This window comes from Lasioglossum baleicum, chromosome 14 (genome assembly GCF_051020765.1).
Source record: "Lasioglossum baleicum chromosome 14, iyLasBale1, whole genome shotgun sequence".
Taxonomy (NCBI): domain Eukaryota; kingdom Metazoa; phylum Arthropoda; class Insecta; order Hymenoptera; family Halictidae; genus Lasioglossum; species Lasioglossum baleicum.
Genome location: NC_134942.1, coordinates 2557953 through 2577137, shown reverse-complemented (window position 1 = coordinate 2577137; position 19185 = coordinate 2557953). Strand labels below are relative to the sequence as shown.

The window sequence follows — 19185 nt, the reverse complement described above, 5'->3', positions numbered from 1 at the left end:
CTGTTGATCGAAATAGAATTGATTGAGATCGTTGATGCTCGAAAGCGTTAAGATAATGAAAGTTCTACAGACATTATAACTGGGCTCGAAACTGCAAAAGGTGGAGACAAAGGGTTCTCCATTCAATTACTTTTCCCAGGGGCGCCTCGCCAGTGCTTTATTAAACCATCAACCGAATGAAGACACTGCATTGTAGCATCGACAGCCACGAGAGAGAGAGAGAGAGAGGGAGAGAGCAGAGCACACGAAATGCAATTATACCGCGACTTTTCTGTGTTTCAATTCGCGTGCGCGCTGCCATGCCCCGTGAACAATATTGAACACACACAGAGCGAGAGCGAGAGAGAGAGAGAGTTTGTTAGCTCCTACGGCTAAACAAAAACTCGCGTAAGTAGTTGGTCAACTCAATTTTCCATTCAGAGAGCCTAGCGCGATATTTTCCGGTACATTGCTGGGGAAAAAAACTTTTCCAACGTGCACGCTTTAAGTGAAAAACACGCTCCCGACCATTAGCTTCGTCAAAAGTGATAAAAAAAAGAAATTAAAACCGTGGAGGAGAGAAAAATACACGTTTTGAACTTGACGTTTGAAGCTGCGAGGCATTATTTTTTAATCTTCACTCGTTCTCGCCTCACATTTCCATTCGATTTTTAAAGGTTTAAAGGTTGCTGCAAGATTGACTATTGTGTTCGAGAGTATAATACTTCTTCTGTGTAATTTCATTTCATATACAGGGTGAACGACGAATCGTGATCACTAGAGATTACTCTGTTATTAGCAGTCCGATCGAAAATGTTTTTATCAGGTATAGCATGGTTTCAAGAGAGCTTTCACGTAATCATAGCAAATGAAGTACTTTAAATGTGCAATTTAAAATAGTAAAAACATACAGCTTGTTAAAAAAGAATTACTTAAATGTCTATGTGGCTGTTGTCTTTTGCAATCGATGTACAAAATTTCAATTTTACGTGAAATTCCACAGTTGCTCATAATTACAAAGAACATTACAATTCATTAAAATACAATAATAGATATATTGTATACACATGTACAATAAATCGTACTGCATTTAGGTGGGTTTATATTTGCAGTAAATACATTTTTTAGTACGACAAGGGATTTAATAGATATTAACGTCGAATTGCAAGATTTGAAACTACGTCAATTTTAAAGATCCAACAATGAGATTGATTTTCAATGAAAAATACAGAACGTAATTAAAAATAATCGAACACAATTACAAAGATAGAACCAGCACTGAACGGCACAGTTTCATACACAATCTGAAAACAATGAATAAATGAATGAAGCTGAAACGAGAGTGAAAAAATGCAAGTGATATGCATGTGCGTAAATTTTAATTTTTATTGAAAAACAAAGTTAAATTTGTCGAAGACAGTAGCATAGGTATCGCGACAGTGGTGCATTGTAAGAGCTGGAACAAGGTAACGTTGATGAGGGGGTGGAAGAGAGAGGGGATCGTGGAAACGTGGCCGCAGAATAGAGCAACGATGGAATTGGAGAACAAGGTTACGTAAACCCGGCGCGATAATGTCGCGGGCGGACAGGAAAATCATGGTCGTGGCTTAGTAAGCTATTGTTTGAATTACTGTCGGCGCTCTGTGGTCGAGGATGGCAACGAGAATGGCAGAACGCCAGGCCGAGTCAAATACCCTTGTCCAATCCTATCCAAGCCTTCTTCGACCGATATTGTATCGAAGCGTGGCAGGATTTATGGTTAGCTTATTATTCTGTCACGCTAATGCTTTACCCCGTAAACCGAGCGGAATTGCTTAGCTAAAAAATACGGAAAAACACAAACTACGAAACGGACCCCCCATTGACTTCTCGTGACCGCCATGATGGATTGCACCCTATCATTCTTCGTTACCGTCGAATTTAACAATCGCTGCTCGATTCGACAGTTCTCATTTTCACTCGGACTCTGCAAACTTTGATACGTTTATATTTCGCTTTTATTTAGCTCGAACGGAAACGTTTTAACAATTTTACAAAATCGAAGATGAATTGTTAACGTTGCAATTGGAACGTTTAGATTTATCATAGCGCGATTGCTACTCCGACTCTTTTGTTTCCGAAAAATAGTAATCTTTATCTTTCTCGAGTATGCCTCGATAAAAATGGATTTCTGGATTTGACCAAAGAATCATTCTGCGTCACCATCTATAAAATGGCAGTCGATCAGAATTTTTTGTGACTTGATTTATTAGAACTTTTACAGACATTTATTTAACGTAAAATAAGTGTAGCCAGCGCTATTTTAAATAATATTCGAACACTGTATGATGAGATGTTCATATCGATTTTCTACAGAATCGTAATTTCATAAAAAAATTTATTGAACCGTTCAAAGTAACGTAACCCACTTCGTTTTCATCGATTTCGCTACCCAGCGCTATTTGCGTACGCGAAATCGCGCGGAACGTGGACGATCATTGTCGGCGAGAGCAATGTTGCAAAATGGGAAACGAGATCGAAGAGAAACTGGCGGTCGATGCAATCGTTTACGGTTGCAAGATGCCATGCCACGGTACGAGGCGTCTCGGCAAGCCGAGTCATTAAGTAGTTCGGCCGCGCGTACAGGCGCACCAAGGCACCAAGTAGTACGAACACACGTTTTGTCGCACGTGTTGGCAACGCTTTGGCCCCGGCATTCACGTGCTTCGCCGCGAACCATTCGCATTCTAATTTAATAGAAGCGGCACCCGGCAAAGTGATACTTTGTGACTCAGACCTACTCGCTATCCACCGAATATTTATTGTTACACAATGTTGGTTATATAATTAGAAATGAATAGAAGCTCCGCTTCGTTTCTCGCTTCTCACAAAACCATTCGGAGTCATTTTGTCGTTTTTATCGTACAATTCAGAAAAAATACAATCGTTTCATTCATTTAAAAATTGATTCACTAATCATGAAACGTTGAAAGCATTTTTTCTGACAATACGAAACGTTTTAATGAAATGTTCTTCGATTGAATGTAAATGCACATATAAAAACTAAGAAAAAATGTGAGACAATTGTTTCATTGATTTAAAAATTGATTCGCTAATTATAAAACGTTGAATGCAATTAGACAGATATAGAGTATTATAGATCAAGCGTAATATATTTATATATAAAATTGTTTAATACGTTGATACTATCAGAACGAAGAGAATGTCTTCGATTTAAAATCTTTAAGATGATTGTTACAGATAAAATGTTAATAAATGAAAAGAGGTGTTTCAAAAACTGCACTTTGAAGTCGAATACTCAAATGGTGGTATAGATTGTTGATCGATATAAGAGACCCGTTCAATCGAAGTTAAAATTTCAGAACGCTTTTAAAAATTCTCCGAACCGACCACTGTTTGCATTTCTGCAAATCCGTTTTGGTAGAAACGTTCGTCGAATATCGCGAAACATCGACGTCTCGTGGTTTCCCGCAGCGTTCCGGGCCAGAAACTTTATTCCCGTTTTAACGTGTTTCAGATGCATCAAAATCCCACACATCAAACGGGAAAAGTGATCGATTCCCCGCAAAATAATTTCCGCGTTTAATTTGGGTCAAACAAGTTTCGGAAATATCCCGAGCACATTTTCATTTACCTAACCACATTCAAATTTATAGTAATAATCGTTCCGCGAGCAAGAGGAACGCCATTCTTTCCGAAACAATGGAATACCATAAATAAAGTAGAATTTGTGTACCGCGTGCTTCCATTAGCCATGGTTCTTTTGTAGCGATACTGTTTATTAACGGTAACAATGGCGTACGAATGTTGCGGAATATATTGTGACTGACGAAGGCCATTCTACTGCGAACAGAAACAGGGGAGAGACATATTTACAAACCATTCGCTTGACAAATTTTCAAATTTGATTTCTCCGTACACGAACTTGCGCGTGAAAGAAATCAATTCGCTCGTACGCGCTCGTTGCAGTTTTATTCGCGAAATTGCTGAATTCTAGTCGGTGTGTATCCTGTCGTCCTGTCATTTATTGTCTAAACCTACACACAATTAAAAATAAACATTTTTACAATGTAACTCTTCCGAGTGTACCTTGAATTTTCGAATTTGTTTCACCCTGTGTGTGGATTAATCAATCTTTCGTGACGATTGGAACATTTCTTATCGCGTTTCAGTGAATATTTCAAGGAATTATGAAGGTCAACTTTGATCTTTTTCAGTAGATCTGAATATTTTGTATGCAGCCGGAAAGATTTGCAACACATTTGCAGAGACACGATACTTTCGCTGCACACTGTACTCGCACGCGTCTCGCTCAATCGACCGATAATGCGATTTTCTTTTACATAATCACCGCAGCTTATCGTATCATTGACGTTTGCCTTGATGAAGATCTTGGCCGTGGCGATCGCGCGGGAATCCGTTTACACGGCCGCAGAATAATCGATATCGCGAACTGCGTTCCGCGAGTTATGACGATTAATAAATAGCCTCTGTTAAAAATGTGGAGGAACGTGCACGATGTGGAAGCTAGTATAAACTAATTTCTTATCGATCAATAATATTGGGTTATCAAATTAAGAATCGAAGATAAAATAAATTAAGGTATTTAATTCATATGTTTATTCGATAACACGAGAAGTTACCTCGAAAATGGCAAAAAATAGCTGAGCAGAATGGAAAATATGTTATTGAATAAATCTCTCTATGAATAAATATCGGAATTTTAGGTTTCAATTTTAATTTACAAACGCTACGAACTTTCGTTCGAACCCGATATATGTAATTCAAATCGTTCACGATTATCTATCAGTTTTTAGCATTTTCACGATCGCCATTTATTTCAACAACGATATCTCACTAATTCAATCTTATTCTCATATGAGACGATGCGATGGTTCGGGACTTATTTATTTGTCTCCGTACTATAAAATATATTTCAAAGGTACGTCTCGAAACATTTTACACCATTTTCACTCCGAGCAACTTCAGTCTGGACCGACAATTGGCGAATAAAAATAGTAATTTCGTCATCAACACTACACACAATATACATATTTGCGCAAGTTATTATTGCATGTGATTCAACGTCGGCGAAGGTATGGTCGACCATTTCGAACTTTCAATTTCAGACGGGGAACGAATTCGCGATGCGAAATGAAAATTTCAGAACGGAATCTTGCCAATTTTTGCGAATCGAGGGCTCGTGTGCGTTCTTTGCGGTGGAACGTGCGATTATCTTGATTAAAAAAGAATGAAATTGCCGGCCCTACAAAATTCGCACGCAAAATCCCGGGTTCGGTCAATTTTTTTCGCGGTTTTAATCCTGGAGGGATTTTCTTGATCCTTTCCGTTCGATCTTTCTGCATAGAGTAATAATTTCATCCTTCGAATTTCTAGAAAAATTGAATATTACGAATAAATTACATCAAAATTTAAAAATATCTTTACACTATTTTCGACTCGTTGAAATGATTGAAAGAATAAGTTGCTCTACTGTCTCAGGAAATGTTTCTTTACACGATGGCCCGAAGTTTAATCATCAATGTACTCCTTTTTTTAATAAATTAAAGAGAGATCAGTCAATGAAAACAGAAATTCAGAAGGGGGACATGATTTCCATTTATGTAGAACGACAATTAAAATTGGGTCAAAGTGCTGCGTGCTGCGATTGTTTGGGAACATTTATTGAAAATTAATTTAATGTTGCACGGTGACAGGATGAAATCTCGCACTCCGCGCGATGAGAGCTTAACGAATAAAAGTAACAACTGTTATGTAGCTCGTACAGAATTGATATTTCGTCGGAGGAGGAACAATGTTTACACCTCTGCTGTTTTATTCGCGAACACATTTGTATAATTAGAGATGCTGTTACCAACTCTTTTATACTCCGAAGCGTTTCCTTTGTTCTAGAATGTATTGTAAATAACAGTTATAGTCGACGATTTTATATTTAATTTTATAATTGATTGATAACAATTCTCCACCTTCTTAACCCCTTGCATTACGATTCAGTCTACGGTTAATTCGTTACGATTCATTCTACGGTGACTAGAGTTTCTTTATCGATGTCCTAGAAAAAGAAGAAAATTCATATCTATTGTATGCCTATACATATGTTCCCTAAACTCGAGTATGAAGATGATTGACGTAATATCAAGATGGAGTAAAATCAATTTTCGGATAGAATAAAATGTTTTTATGATGGAGTAACGATACCATCAACTGAAGTCGTGATTTACATCGACTTCTATTTTTATCGAATGACTAATTATCATACTATATATTGACAACAACAAAATAGAATTTGATTTCGATCTAAGGAAATTAATGATTTTTGAATTTTCGTTACGAATCTGACGCGATATTATAGTGCAAGGGAATTTGCGTTACGATCGAATAATACAATTTTCAATATTTTCGCATGTTTTCTGGAAAATTCGCAAGAGGTGTCGGAGCTTGATATACTTTCTTCGTGCCAAGGGGAGAAACCTGTATCGAAGGGGAACATGGCGTCGATTGTTTCGCACACGTGTCGTGAGTCCGTCCGAAAACGCGATACGTTCGAAACAGCCACGGATCTCCTCGTCCCATCTGCCACTCGGGAAAAGAAATACGAAATCCCTCCTCTCTCTCTCTCTCTCTACTTCCCACATAAAATGAAAACTCACCGTCTGCCACCATCTGTCGCGACTGTTGATGGATAAATTGGGTCAATCGGTTTCCGATCCTAATCCCACCTGCGACGCATCATGCTTATTTACCGTGCCAAGTCCGAGCAAGCCGCAGGAAATCACGAGCATCAAAATAAACAGAAACTGATCCCTGTCATCCGCTTGACAATATCTTATAGTACCCTGTCACACATTTCGTTCTCATACAGACATACAGTGGGCAAATCGGTCGAGAGTGGCACGAACACAAATTGATATTCCATTGCCAATATATTATTGCCAAATTGAATTTTCTCAATACACATCTGGTAACATTGTAGGCAATATTATACGTCACAATGAAAATATATGTATTTTTTATACTGGGATTAATTATTTACTATGTAAATCTTCACTTATTTACGAATAAATGTACATTTGAATTAAATTAGCATTTCTATGAACTTACAGCTGTAGCAAAACCGATCATACACACTTTAAATCGGAATAACTTTTTTATGAATGGACCAAACAACTTTAATTTCCCTGTAAGTCTAGAAGAATTAGTTTAGTAAATTATAGAGTATCTAACACAATTTGCTAAATAGTGTGAATTTGACGTATTGCTGACATTTCGAATAATTGTTTCTGGGTGGTTGTAACAATATGTGCCGTAGTATGTATACATAGTCTACTATGCGAGCGGCCACTGTCATGTAATAACACGACACCTTTCGCCAGTAGTCCTTGGCGTTTGCTCGAATTGAAGGCTTCAGCTTTTTCAAGGAGCAATCTCACTGTAACTAGCGTTGTTCACTGTAGAGTCCCTGGTGATGATGAGATCTTAAGGGGCAGTCGTAAATTTTTTTCTGGGGGCATAAAGAACCTTGCGCGACGATGAAGCAAGCTAAAAACTCTGGGGAACCTTGCTGTAGAACGATATCGTTACAACTTGCTTGTAAATTGCAATATTCGAATTTTCCAGTTTATTGTAACAAAGTTTCTGTCCCGGCAAAGTTTATTGCAGTGAACTTCTTATAATTGTAAAGTGTACTATAGCAAAGGTTGTGCTTACTACAATGAAGTACAGTACAATAAAATTTGTGTTCCAATACGATTTACATAATAAAGTTTATATTTCTATAAAGTTGCTGCGATATAATTATATAATAAAGTTGTTTACGAATAATTATTGATTTATTCTAAAAATGCCAACGATCTATAGGATTTTTTCAATCTTTATTAAAAAGAAATGGAGGTTCACGAGCCAGTTGAGCCGCCATGCTGGATTCTTCGGGTGTTAAATGCCCGACAACGTGCACAATGTAATGAAATGAGAGGTTCACAGTTTGACCTTGCACTTCCTTTTTACAGAGGCTAAAAAGCTTAAGGGCCGTCCGGTGTTTTTTGTTGCTGCTGGCTGCGATAACGAGCACAAGTGCATTGAAATGCAACCGGCACATAGACGGGACCACCATGCCACGGTCGAACGCCGAAGGGAAATATCATCTCTTCCTCACGCTGTTCAACCGAACGGAATCAGTCTTCTCCTACATGCCCAATACCCGATACAGCGGTGAGTTTACCATTGTTCTGCATTCTGATTTATCTCCCAACAGTTCGGTCCAATGCACTCCTTAACGCTGCATCCTTAGCATTATTTCCGACTTGTTCAATTTAATACCGAAGTAAAACTGCATTTGTGAACAGACTATAAATCTATGAGTGTCGATAGCATTCCTAAACACGTGAAACACAATTTAGCATTTTTATTTAGAGTTTAAAATAGCTTCAATTATTAGTATTATTCTAATAACACAACTTTTTTAATGAAAGAAACAATCTCGAAACACAAATTGTCGATATCTAAATCGTGATAATTTCACACTTGACGTACCAAACATTCGATGCAGTTAATTGGCAACAATACATAACGTGTCAATATTCATAATAATTACGTTTGTTCGACTAATAATCGCTCTAATAATTTCAATATGACAATATTCATTTGTGCTTCAACTATTCCTCAGGAAAATTGTGTTTAGATATTTTTCAAATTAATATTACAATCATCTTGTTCAAGAAAACATTCGAGACATTAAAAAGAGCCAAAAATGAAATGATTACATGTATAATTTTTCGAAAATCTATTTCAGTTCCTACATTTAAAATTACATCGTAAAATGCACCTTTCGAAACGCTTGTGACCGCCCGAAGGAATTAACAAAAATTGCAATGGCGATGCAGCGCGGCTGTAAATCGCTGTAGAAAAATTCGGAAGTTTAAATTTAGCGCGCCGCGCCGCGCCGTTTAATTTAGGCCGAGTTTCGCGGCGGGGTATATATTAAAAAACTTTGGTTCGCGCGTGGTTCGATCCTGAGAATGATTAAATGCCGTCCGCGAGGCATATTAGAAAAATTAATTCGCGCCAGATTTGACAAACGATAGCCGGCTCTAATGAACTTTGCCCGGGGGAGAAGTTCCGCGAACTTGATCCAAGTTCTGTTCAAACTTTTAATTCTCTTCGGGCCGACTTTGAATAGTTGGATGGATTCGCACCCAAGCTTACAAATTGCTTGTTTGTTTGATGTCCACGGTGAAGGAGATTGTGCAGCTGCACTGTTACCGACTGTTAATTAATTGCAGGAATTACGGAAACGGAAATGTACTTTGCCGAACGTGACTATAGATTTTATTCGAGTGCCATTACGGTGAACATCGTTACGCAAATATCGCCATTAACAATAAGCTGTCCTTCCCGAGCATCGTGTTTCTTATTGTCAACTCGTTAACGAACGTCAGTCATTAAACATCAGAATTATGTCTCTTTTAAAAATTCCATTCATTTTATAAACTTTATTATTTTTATTGATTCTATTCTATTTACAAATTCTAAATGTGTTGTTTTATCCATTCAAAATTTGTTATCTTTATAAATTCTAAATTTGTTATTTTTATGAAGTGTCTGTCGAAGTATTAAATCACAAATAGGCGGTAAATGATTAATTTCTAAGTCAATTGTAAAGAGCAGGAGTTAAATAAAAACGTATTTCTTCTTTCGATAATTTAAATAAGCTGACGATTTCAGAATGTTTCGGAAACTGTTTCAGAAATTCCAGTTAAATGTAGCTCTGTTATAGCAGCTGTTTAATTATTATTTAACGAGCTATCGGATTATCTCGGATATTTATAATTCAACCGAATATGCGATACATATAACGAACGCTGCTTAATACGCTTTACTCATTGAATACTTGTTTACGGATCATTTTATCGGATAATTGTTGCAATCTCTTGTTAGGGGGTTGAATAATTCCTGGCGAGATTTGAATAGAACTATCTCGACGCAGGAACGTGTCTGTCAATGCGGGACCGTAAATAATTCAACCAAGAGCCGAGGACCATATTTTAGACTTTAACGTTATCTGGATTCACGGCTGCAATTTCTGGCATTCGTGCAGAGTCACATTATCGATATATCTCGCAAACGGACGTCGTTGAACTCTGAATAGGCTCCGGCGAAGAATAGCCTTCTTTCACAGGGATAATGACAGCAATTATTGAAACAACCGACGATTCCCATGCATATTACCATTTCGCGCCAGATATGGTTCAATTCTGGCCATTTTTAACGGGCCACCATTTGTCACGAGCACTCCGAGTCTTCAAAGTATAGCCCCCGGCTTTTTCAGCGGAAAAATCTTTGTTCGCGAACCAAACTGAAAAATCGCTGGTTAATTTCTTTATTCCGTATTGGGGACACTCGAGATTCTGCGAAGAATGTATAAACGAGTCGTGTGTATCGTTTCTTTTCGATTATGATTTCTCAAATTCGAAAACTTTCGTTTCAAATCTGGATCAAGTCCTGGACGATGGATTTTCTTCTTCTCCATTTAATTTTCTTCTCTTGTACGTCCTGAATTTTTGCTGTCCTAAATACTTTTTAAACACACACGAAGGATATTGAAAGTCGGTGTAGTTATACATAGTGGCTAAACTCTAACTTTTGGTTTATCCCTTTCGGTCACGAATTATTTATTGCTGGAAGAAAATCAGGGCTTCGCTAAGCAGTTGTTTGAATTACATTACGATTTTTTGTTATGTCCATATATGAGGACGCCGTAACCGAAAGGTTAATGTTTTTTCATGTTATTTAACGTTTTTAATATTATTTATAATGTTAATATTTCTTCACTGCATATCAAACAAACAGCACTTTCATTCATATAACTAAAAAAATATTCGCATGTCCAACTATCGATAAACTGCCGATGTTCATCTTCAATTTTGCGTTTTTGAGAATCCGAGCTCATGGAAAAATAGGAAAATACTCGATCGTTATACGAGGAATGTGTTTTCTGGCGCAGTTCAGCGAAAACTGTCGAATACTAGAAAAAAATAGCCGGCAGCGGCGCGCCACACCGGATCTCGGAGGGCCGCAGAAATTATGCTGCTGAGCTAAATACGGGCCGCGGGCCGCGGGCCGCGGGTTTTGCTCATCGCTGTTCTAGAAGATAGACTTTCTTCTTCGTCACTGAATCTTCACAATCCGAAATTTTTTAATCCAAAGATATTTTTACACTCCCAAAGAAAAAGATATCACACGCGTGCTATCTTTAATTTCTCGTGTTAAGATTATGCTAGCGTGGAAACTCTTTGTGGTGTGTAAAACATACCTTCTGCGAGTATGTAAACAGAACGTAGATTGACTTTAGTTCAACGAGTTCTCTTAATTGGAAGGGAAACACATAATTCGACACGCGTGTGCTATCTTTTTCTTTGGGGTGGTGGTCCCCTCACTATCAACTATTTCATATTGCCCCTTCTGTGCTCTACAGGAGTTTGGTGGGGAGGACCCAGGAGTAGGGAGAGGAGTTGCTCAGTGGGGGAACCGGTGCACTGGTACTGGGAAAGAGTTTCCCCGGCCTGACCTAATGCAAAATCGTGATTATTATGCGTACGTGGCGCTGTCGGGGATCTTGCTAAATAATTTCTGACAAACCCGGCAGACCGCCTTACGAACGACAAATTAATCGTGCTTATCGATAGCAGCAGAATTACCGATACGATTTGAAATTCTATTAAGAAAAAGTATCTTTCCCCTCATCGATATTCCCGGTTATGTACTCGCGCGCACCTTGAATTGCAAAGTACCCACCCCGCGAAACCGAACACCTTCGACGTCCACGAAATCGAACAGGAAAACGAAAGACTGCTCGATAACGAAGAATTCATTGTTCCCCGGCCGGAAAGTCTATTATCCGCTGTGATTTTATCGCCTTTTCAGCGTGGACGTGTTGCAGAGTAATTTAAAACATTGTTTATGAAGGTCTGCAACTCTACAGAGTTCTTAATTAGACTGTTATTTACTTGTGTTCGACTGTTATAAACTAATACTAAAATGTTATTAGCCCTGTGAATACGTCTACGATCTTGAAACCATGGAAATAGTAAATTCTGCGAGTAAAGACTGCGAGAACTCTTCATGCAAAATAAAAATGGACAGGAAAACCAGGTCAAAATTTTCTCCGATCATTTTATAATACATTGTAAATAATAAATGAATCAAATAAATTTATTCTGCTAAATCAGAACATTACTAAAGGAGCAATGCCTTTACAAAAATCCATTAAAGCCCGCAGTCTCTACTTATAAATTATAATCTTCTATAACAAATAATATTACAAATAAAAGATGTTGATTTAAGATAAAGAATACAGTAGACCAATTATGACAGATATTTTCGCGAATTGAAAATTGTTTGGTCGAGGAATGCAATTGTTGAAATCAAGACTCACCCGATTATACCAAGAACGTACAAACGAGCAATGGTTAGGGTTAGGAGAACCACAAGAGGATACGCGTATGTGGTTTCCCTTTATTTCTGTGACATGAGCAACGCGCACGGTGCGTAGCGTTGCACTCGGTGCATTCGTTGAACTGCATCCGCGCCGAGTTCTCACCTGGCCACTGGCCAGCGCGTTACGTAACGCATTAATTCACCGACTCGTCGACATTTGCATGAGTTAGCGGCCCCCACGGGTCCGCGAGAGAGCCTTCGGCCCCGCTTAGTTTTCGATAATTGCACTCGTTGAACGATCGATCAGGTGAATCGAACTTAAATGCCTGGCGCGCTTCGCGGAAGTGTCCAGATGAAACCCAGAGGTTTCTGTAATGTTTCTTAGGACTTTATCCATCGGAAGCCTATAAATAGCGTTCTCGATCGCGCGCCGCGCTGCTGTATCGGGAAGAAGCTTAGTAATTCTCCTTTAATTAAGCATCCCAAAGAAAATTAAATTAGGTTACTCCCGATGACTTTCTGGCTCGTGTAATTGCTGCCGGAAAAGTTTAATGGCTCGACACTTGGCTGTTGCTGATCAATATTTAGGAGAAGATTATTCAGGCTTGCTGAAACTTGGTAGTTCTAGGCTGTGGTTCTATTTTCATATCAGTTTTCAGTATATTTTGATTGTTTCCTAGCGCAGTGTACAGTTACAATATCCTACAATATGCCTTACAATATCGTGTCTGACTCGTGATGAAGATTCTGAACAGATTCTGATAAAAATGTATGTTAATAATTTCCTTGAAATCGAGATAAAATTCTATTTTGGTTTTGTTAATATACAGCAATTGAAGAACATATAGGCAACAAGAAAAGTTTGAATCACTGAAACCGTAAAATAAATCGTTAGGGGGCAAGGTGTTAATGCATGAAATCAAGCCCCTGGGCAACTTCTTCCCCGCTGTCGCGTCTCGATCCCCATTACCAGTTCTATGGTAGTTTTTAGAGGAAAGTTCCGCGCGTGCGACGTTTTTCAAACGTATAATGGAAATTCTCTAACGTTTTTAGATAGCAGCACAACAATGTCAGCCGCGCTCGCTCTTTGAGGTGCAACGTTTTTGTAACAAGCCGCCGCGGCAATCTTGAGGAGGAGAACTTTTAATCTTCTTTTGTCGCTCGAAAGTACTTATTGTTAGTTAGCGACGCAGCCGGAAGAAGTACAATGGAACAGGGACAGTGGAAATTGTGGTTTATGATCATCCCTCAAATCCAGACCCGGCAAAAATAGTAATGAATGGTAAGGACGTGGCGCAAACTCAATTCAGCCGTTTTTTTTTTCTCCGCGGCAATTAAAACCCACCATTCTTCGTGATGCTTGGCCATTAAAAATAAAACGTCCGGCGCAGTGGTGCTTAATAGTTTTATTTGCAGCCGTCGCGCCGCCCCGCCTGCTATTCGATATTTAAATACGCATTGTTTATCGACGGGTCCGGTTGAAAAATTGTTTTCTTGTTTCTCATAAATGAAATTCATAAATGAAGAGACATCAAGCGGTGGCGCGTGTCGGTGACTTTGATTCGACGCTGCGCGCGACGTTGTCGGCTGGCTAACAAAGCTACAAAATGAAGGAATACATAATTTCTGATAATAAGTAATAATTACTTTAGGATGGTTTTTCTAGGAGGGAAGAGTTGCCGTAATTTTTACAGTTCAGCATAAACAATGGGTTAAACGTTGCGATGAAGTAACATTAAATCTGGACGATGACGCGTTTAAGCGTCGCAGACATTGATATTCGGAACTGCGTCAGTATACTGACTCATAACCTCCCACGATCATTCCCATAACCCTGAATTAGAAGAATTAATTGTGAAAAACGGGTTGGGGAGGGGGACGACAAGTTAACTAAAGCCTTCGTCGGGGTATCGTGTTTCCCACGCCGCCACTGCGTACAAAAATGGAAGGAAAGTAATGCAGCCTTGTTGATTTTCCTAACTGCGTGTAACAACAAATCTGATCGAAATTGATTAACCCACGGACTCCTGCGACTTCCATGCCTATGTCGGAATCATTTCTGACTTACACCGATATATTTCACAGCTTTATTCCGATATTAGACGATGGTTCGGTACCGCCTTTCGTCGTATTTCGAATGTAGCTGACGACATCCTTAATATTCTGACTATTTATGTCGCCGCGTGAGGGTGAGTTTCTTCAAGTATAAAAGTATATTTTCAAGAATAGTTAAATAATCCAGAAATTATAAAACATTTCCTAATATCTTGGTATTTTAACTTTCCAATCGTAACACCTTGACCTTTTCTTGAAAATATATTGTTAAACTCACCCTCGCGCGACTCACCCCCTTAAGAGAACTGTTGCTTATGTTTGCTTTACGTATCATATTTATTTTATTATGAAATTTACTTTAGCACGAGTTTAATGATTTTACTGTAACTAAAAAGATTGTTCTTGACGATGACAACAGTCAATTAGCAATTAGTAGGTAGTAGTCAGTATGGTATGACATTGACAGTCCGATTCTCCAAAAACCGGTTTGTTAAAAAACACCGAGTCGTATCCAGCCATGCTGAAAATCGATTCAATAATGGTTGCAAGTTGCAATCGATGGCAATGTCTCGAGAATTTAGTTGTCACGCAGCTTGATCGCCACTCCGTTTATGTCTTTAGAAACCCTTCCACCGTAAATCACGGAGATTTGTTGTCTGCACGAACAGGTTTAATCGAATTCGCTATAATGCCAGCTCTTGCTTTCCATATTTTCCTCATTTATTCGTGCATTGACAAGTTCACATTAAGATAATCAATTTTTAAATGAAAGTCTAGCAACGCTGAATTTGTATAATTTTTATAAAATGTCTCGTAAATTGTCAAATTATAACTATAAATTCTTAATTTGAATGTTCAATGTTCGTGAAATTATGAAAACGCAAAATAAATAGAGAATTCAATTTCTTAATCGAAATTTCAATTTGACTTCCGACATTCCCTTCCCGCGGACGAAAGTAAGTTAAATAATTAATTCCAGGCTTGCGCGGCTAAACGCGGAGCCCTCGGAAATTGAGATAACAAGGTTAGTGCTGATTCCGCGAATATTAAATAGTTCTTTGAATTTCTGTTGGCCAGGCTGTTTTTTTCCAACCGGAGCAGCCACTTCCCTACAAAAGCAATATGACCTTATTGCATAAATTTCGTTTGTACGAGAAGGAAGGCGGAGAGAGATAAAAATGGATCCCGTATAATTAATAAGTATCGTAAGAATCAATTACTGCTGGTGCAATCTTGGTCCAGTCACACTCGGTCTACAACCGTGCTGTCTTCCTTCTACCACGAAGTACATGATATCTAAAATATACTTTATTATCTCTCAACGAACAACCATTCAAAATTTAAAGAATAGTAGGTAACGAATCTGCACTTGTATTCAATTGTTTCATGCTGTATTAATCAGGCTGTTTTCTTCGATTCAAATCTTTGGAATTAAAAATATGATATACTCATATGACAGTATTGAAAGTATGATATTGATATAATTTTTTAGGATTTAAAATATACAATTGATAGAACGAAAAAATAGGATTTTCAAAAACTGTCCGTGATAGTAACTTTTTCGAAAATGGAAAATCATCGACTCGAACCCAAGCTAGACTGTAAAAAAGGGAATACACGCGAATAAATCGGATTAAGCGGAATAGAACGATCGAATGGGACGTGCGGCTCGATTAACTGGAATTCGATTTTCCATAAAAAATATTTGTCAGCCGGCTGGGGGGGGGGGGTCTAAATGGCGGCTGAATATTTGATGCAGACGCAGTTCGCGAAGACCCATAATACTGGAAGCCATAAATGCTCCAAACATCTGCGTGTTACGACCCTGGTACACAGCACCAGTCGAAGTAAAATCGACTGGAAGGGACGCGGAATCTTTCTTGCGTCGAGAAAAATTGTCCACAAAAGTTTACATCCTCGTAAAAGGAGCATTCTGTAAAACAGACGCTCATAAATCAGCGTCGTTTTCTACATATATGAGACGCTAATACTTATCGACGAAACCTCAAAATTCACGATTTTCCCATCGACTCGACTCGGAGTGTTACTGATATCGAGATGTTATATGTATTAACCGTGAAGATTATACCTAAGAATGTTGCAAAATTTTTCATTTTTACTTATCAGAAGCCTATTTCCTAATGACAGAGCTGACAATTTTATCTTTCGTGAAATGTCGCTAGAAGATTTTTACCAATTTTTATTTCGACACTGTATAAAATAAAATAAAAATGCTGCAGATATTCATGTTGCTTTCCAATTTAATATCCTTCAGAAGCAGAAAAAGACCCTCTTAAAGAACATTATGCACTTCACGAAGATGTTTAAGAAGTTTTATTTGAATGCTTCGTACTAAACTTGTGCACAATTCAAAGAAAACTAGGCATTCTTGCAGTCTACTAGTAATAAGGAAACCTAAATCCGGAACGGATTAAGTTTATGGTTATTCGCAAGAGCGATTTTTATAAACGGTAGAAAGCTCCGAAGAAATCTCGTAACACAATTTCAGCAGAGAAGCTCTTATTGCAAATTCCTTAATTAATCTGAGAAAGTTTACGATGGTGACACAGTTCAGGTGTTGCAGTTATTCTTGTGGTTCGCAGTAACCACCGGAAAAAATTCGTGCAAACCGCCGATACTTCATTCGGCTCGGCTGTACATTGCGTTTAATCCGCGTTATAAATAGCCGGCCACGGAGCGGTGAGCTTCTATATTTCTATTTTAGACACACGAATATTCCTTCGATACATGGAGATTACAGGAACATGGGCCGTAGGTACCTACAATTTAATCGATCGAGATATCGCGTGTATCGCGAAAATAACTGTGCGGTATTTTATTCGCCGTTACGGCGAACCTCAACGCGGATTTTACCGCGGTCATCGCAGAAACGTAATTTCGGGCACTAATTCGATTTGGATGAAACGTGTTTCCGTCTGTTCGGTACTGGATCAACCAGAGAAGTAGTTTCCATTCGCAAATAGTTAATTGGAACCATCGTATCGAAGGAAAGTATCGTCTTTTAATTAGGTTCGACCGTTTATAAACGTTTTTCGTCAGTGTGAATAAATGCAAGCTGTACCTCGTCGGAATCAACTAGAGAAGATATTGTTTTTTATTTTTAATCAACTGTTAACTAGTTATCTATTTTATGTTTACATTGAACACACATTACATTAATGATAATAATGAAAATGTATTCGTAATATTAATGTGTTCGTAGCAGAAATGTATATGGTTATGTTTGCAATCTCTGTTTACTTATAGTTACTGAGTGCAAGTGGCTTCTCTTAAATCACAGTTACGTACATTTACAATGAATCGTAACTATATCGTTGAAATTAGATCATATTTAGGCTGCTCTTTACTTTACCGGACTCAAAATTTCTGCCTTTCTCCTATAAATTATGACGCATATTTAGTATGTAATCCAGTAGATTTGTACCCGGGGCGGCTGTGTGTGTGCAGATCGAAGTTTCGATCCTGTAAGATCAATCGTTCAGGAGTTATGCTTGCTTAAAGTTGAGCAATCTGCAGTGTTTTTGAGGAAGGCACAAATTTTGAGTCCGGTAAAGTAAAGTTTTCCCCGTATTTATATTTGCAGCCAAACAAATTTATATTACCACTGAATAAAAAGAAATATGCATTAAATAAAACTTTTGGTACAAACACAAACATTTCCTTGCGAAAACGGCTTTGGGAAAATGGCTGCCCTGTTCTTCTAGTTTAAGATATCCAGCTGAAATGTTCAGCAACTAATTAAACATCGCATAACAAGATGTACGTGTTGATTTTATAAAGAAACATGATTCTACATAAAAATTGTCGAACGTCTCTTACTTGTCAACAATTTGGTCCGAATATGTGGAACGTTGGCATACAAAAGTTGGTTTAATGAGGATAATAAAATATTTGTTTCAGTCACTATACAAGCTGAAAGTACTGGATTGACTCCCAGGAGGTTTACCAGATTCCTGATATCCAGCGAGCCCGAGAGTGATGATGATGGCGCTGACAGCGGCGTGTTCGACCTACAGGACGAGTCACTGTCGAGGTATTTGGAAGTTTGCCCAAACGCCGTTGTGGAAACATCCAAAGTGCCGAAGGAGGAAATGTCTGTAGCCTGGACCAGTCCTTCCGAAGGTAGCGGTTGCATATTTATCAGGTGAAGGGATATTTTAATACAAAGCATGAACAACAATCATGTTATCTATTCCTTCATTGACGTTTGCTGGACTGTCTTTAACTTCTCGCGAGACCAGGTGGTCCCAACAAGTAATATCATTATTTTCTCAATTCAAATGAAGTGGTCCAGTACAAGTTCTGTACGATAATTACTAGACAGATTTTAATCTAGAAAACATTTCAATCTCTCCACTGTTTTGAAACGAACCTATTTTGCTGTAAATGAATTTTGGATCGTCATAGAGATAATTAGCTTGTGGAATTCTAATTTTATTTCAAACGGTGGCTGGGAAAGAGTAGATTACCAATTGGAGAATTCACCTAATGATTGGTAGACTTTTCGTAGATTATTCTAACACTAGAGAGAACTACCTACATAGCATTGAAAATATTTCATAAAAACTGCAAAAACCGATAACGAGTGACTCGATTACTCAATAGTTTTCCACAGAGGACTCTTCCCATTTTCAGTAATCGTAAAATCAATTTGAAATTAGTCATTTCGAGTCCTCC

At 38.2% G+C, this 19185-nt stretch overlaps 1 protein-coding gene across 10 annotated transcripts in view; it reads left to right on the top strand.

Annotated features, from left to right (window-relative positions):
* The window catches only part of LOC143215775 (spondin-1), a 49952-nt gene that overhangs the window by 16969 nt on the left and 13798 nt on the right, over positions 1-19185 (top strand). For 9 of the 10 annotated variants that reach the window (XM_076438208.1, XM_076438203.1, XM_076438202.1 and 6 more), the window contains 2 exons: positions 8007-8208; positions 18409-18652. In XM_076438208.1, coding sequence (XP_076294323.1) covers positions 8109-8208; positions 18409-18652 — 344 coding nt within the window. In that variant the 5' untranslated portion in view covers positions 8007-8108. Of the gene's footprint in view, positions 1-8006; positions 8209-13527; positions 13715-18408; positions 18653-19185 lie in introns of those variants that run through there. The other variant, XM_076438210.1, reaches the window with a different exon arrangement.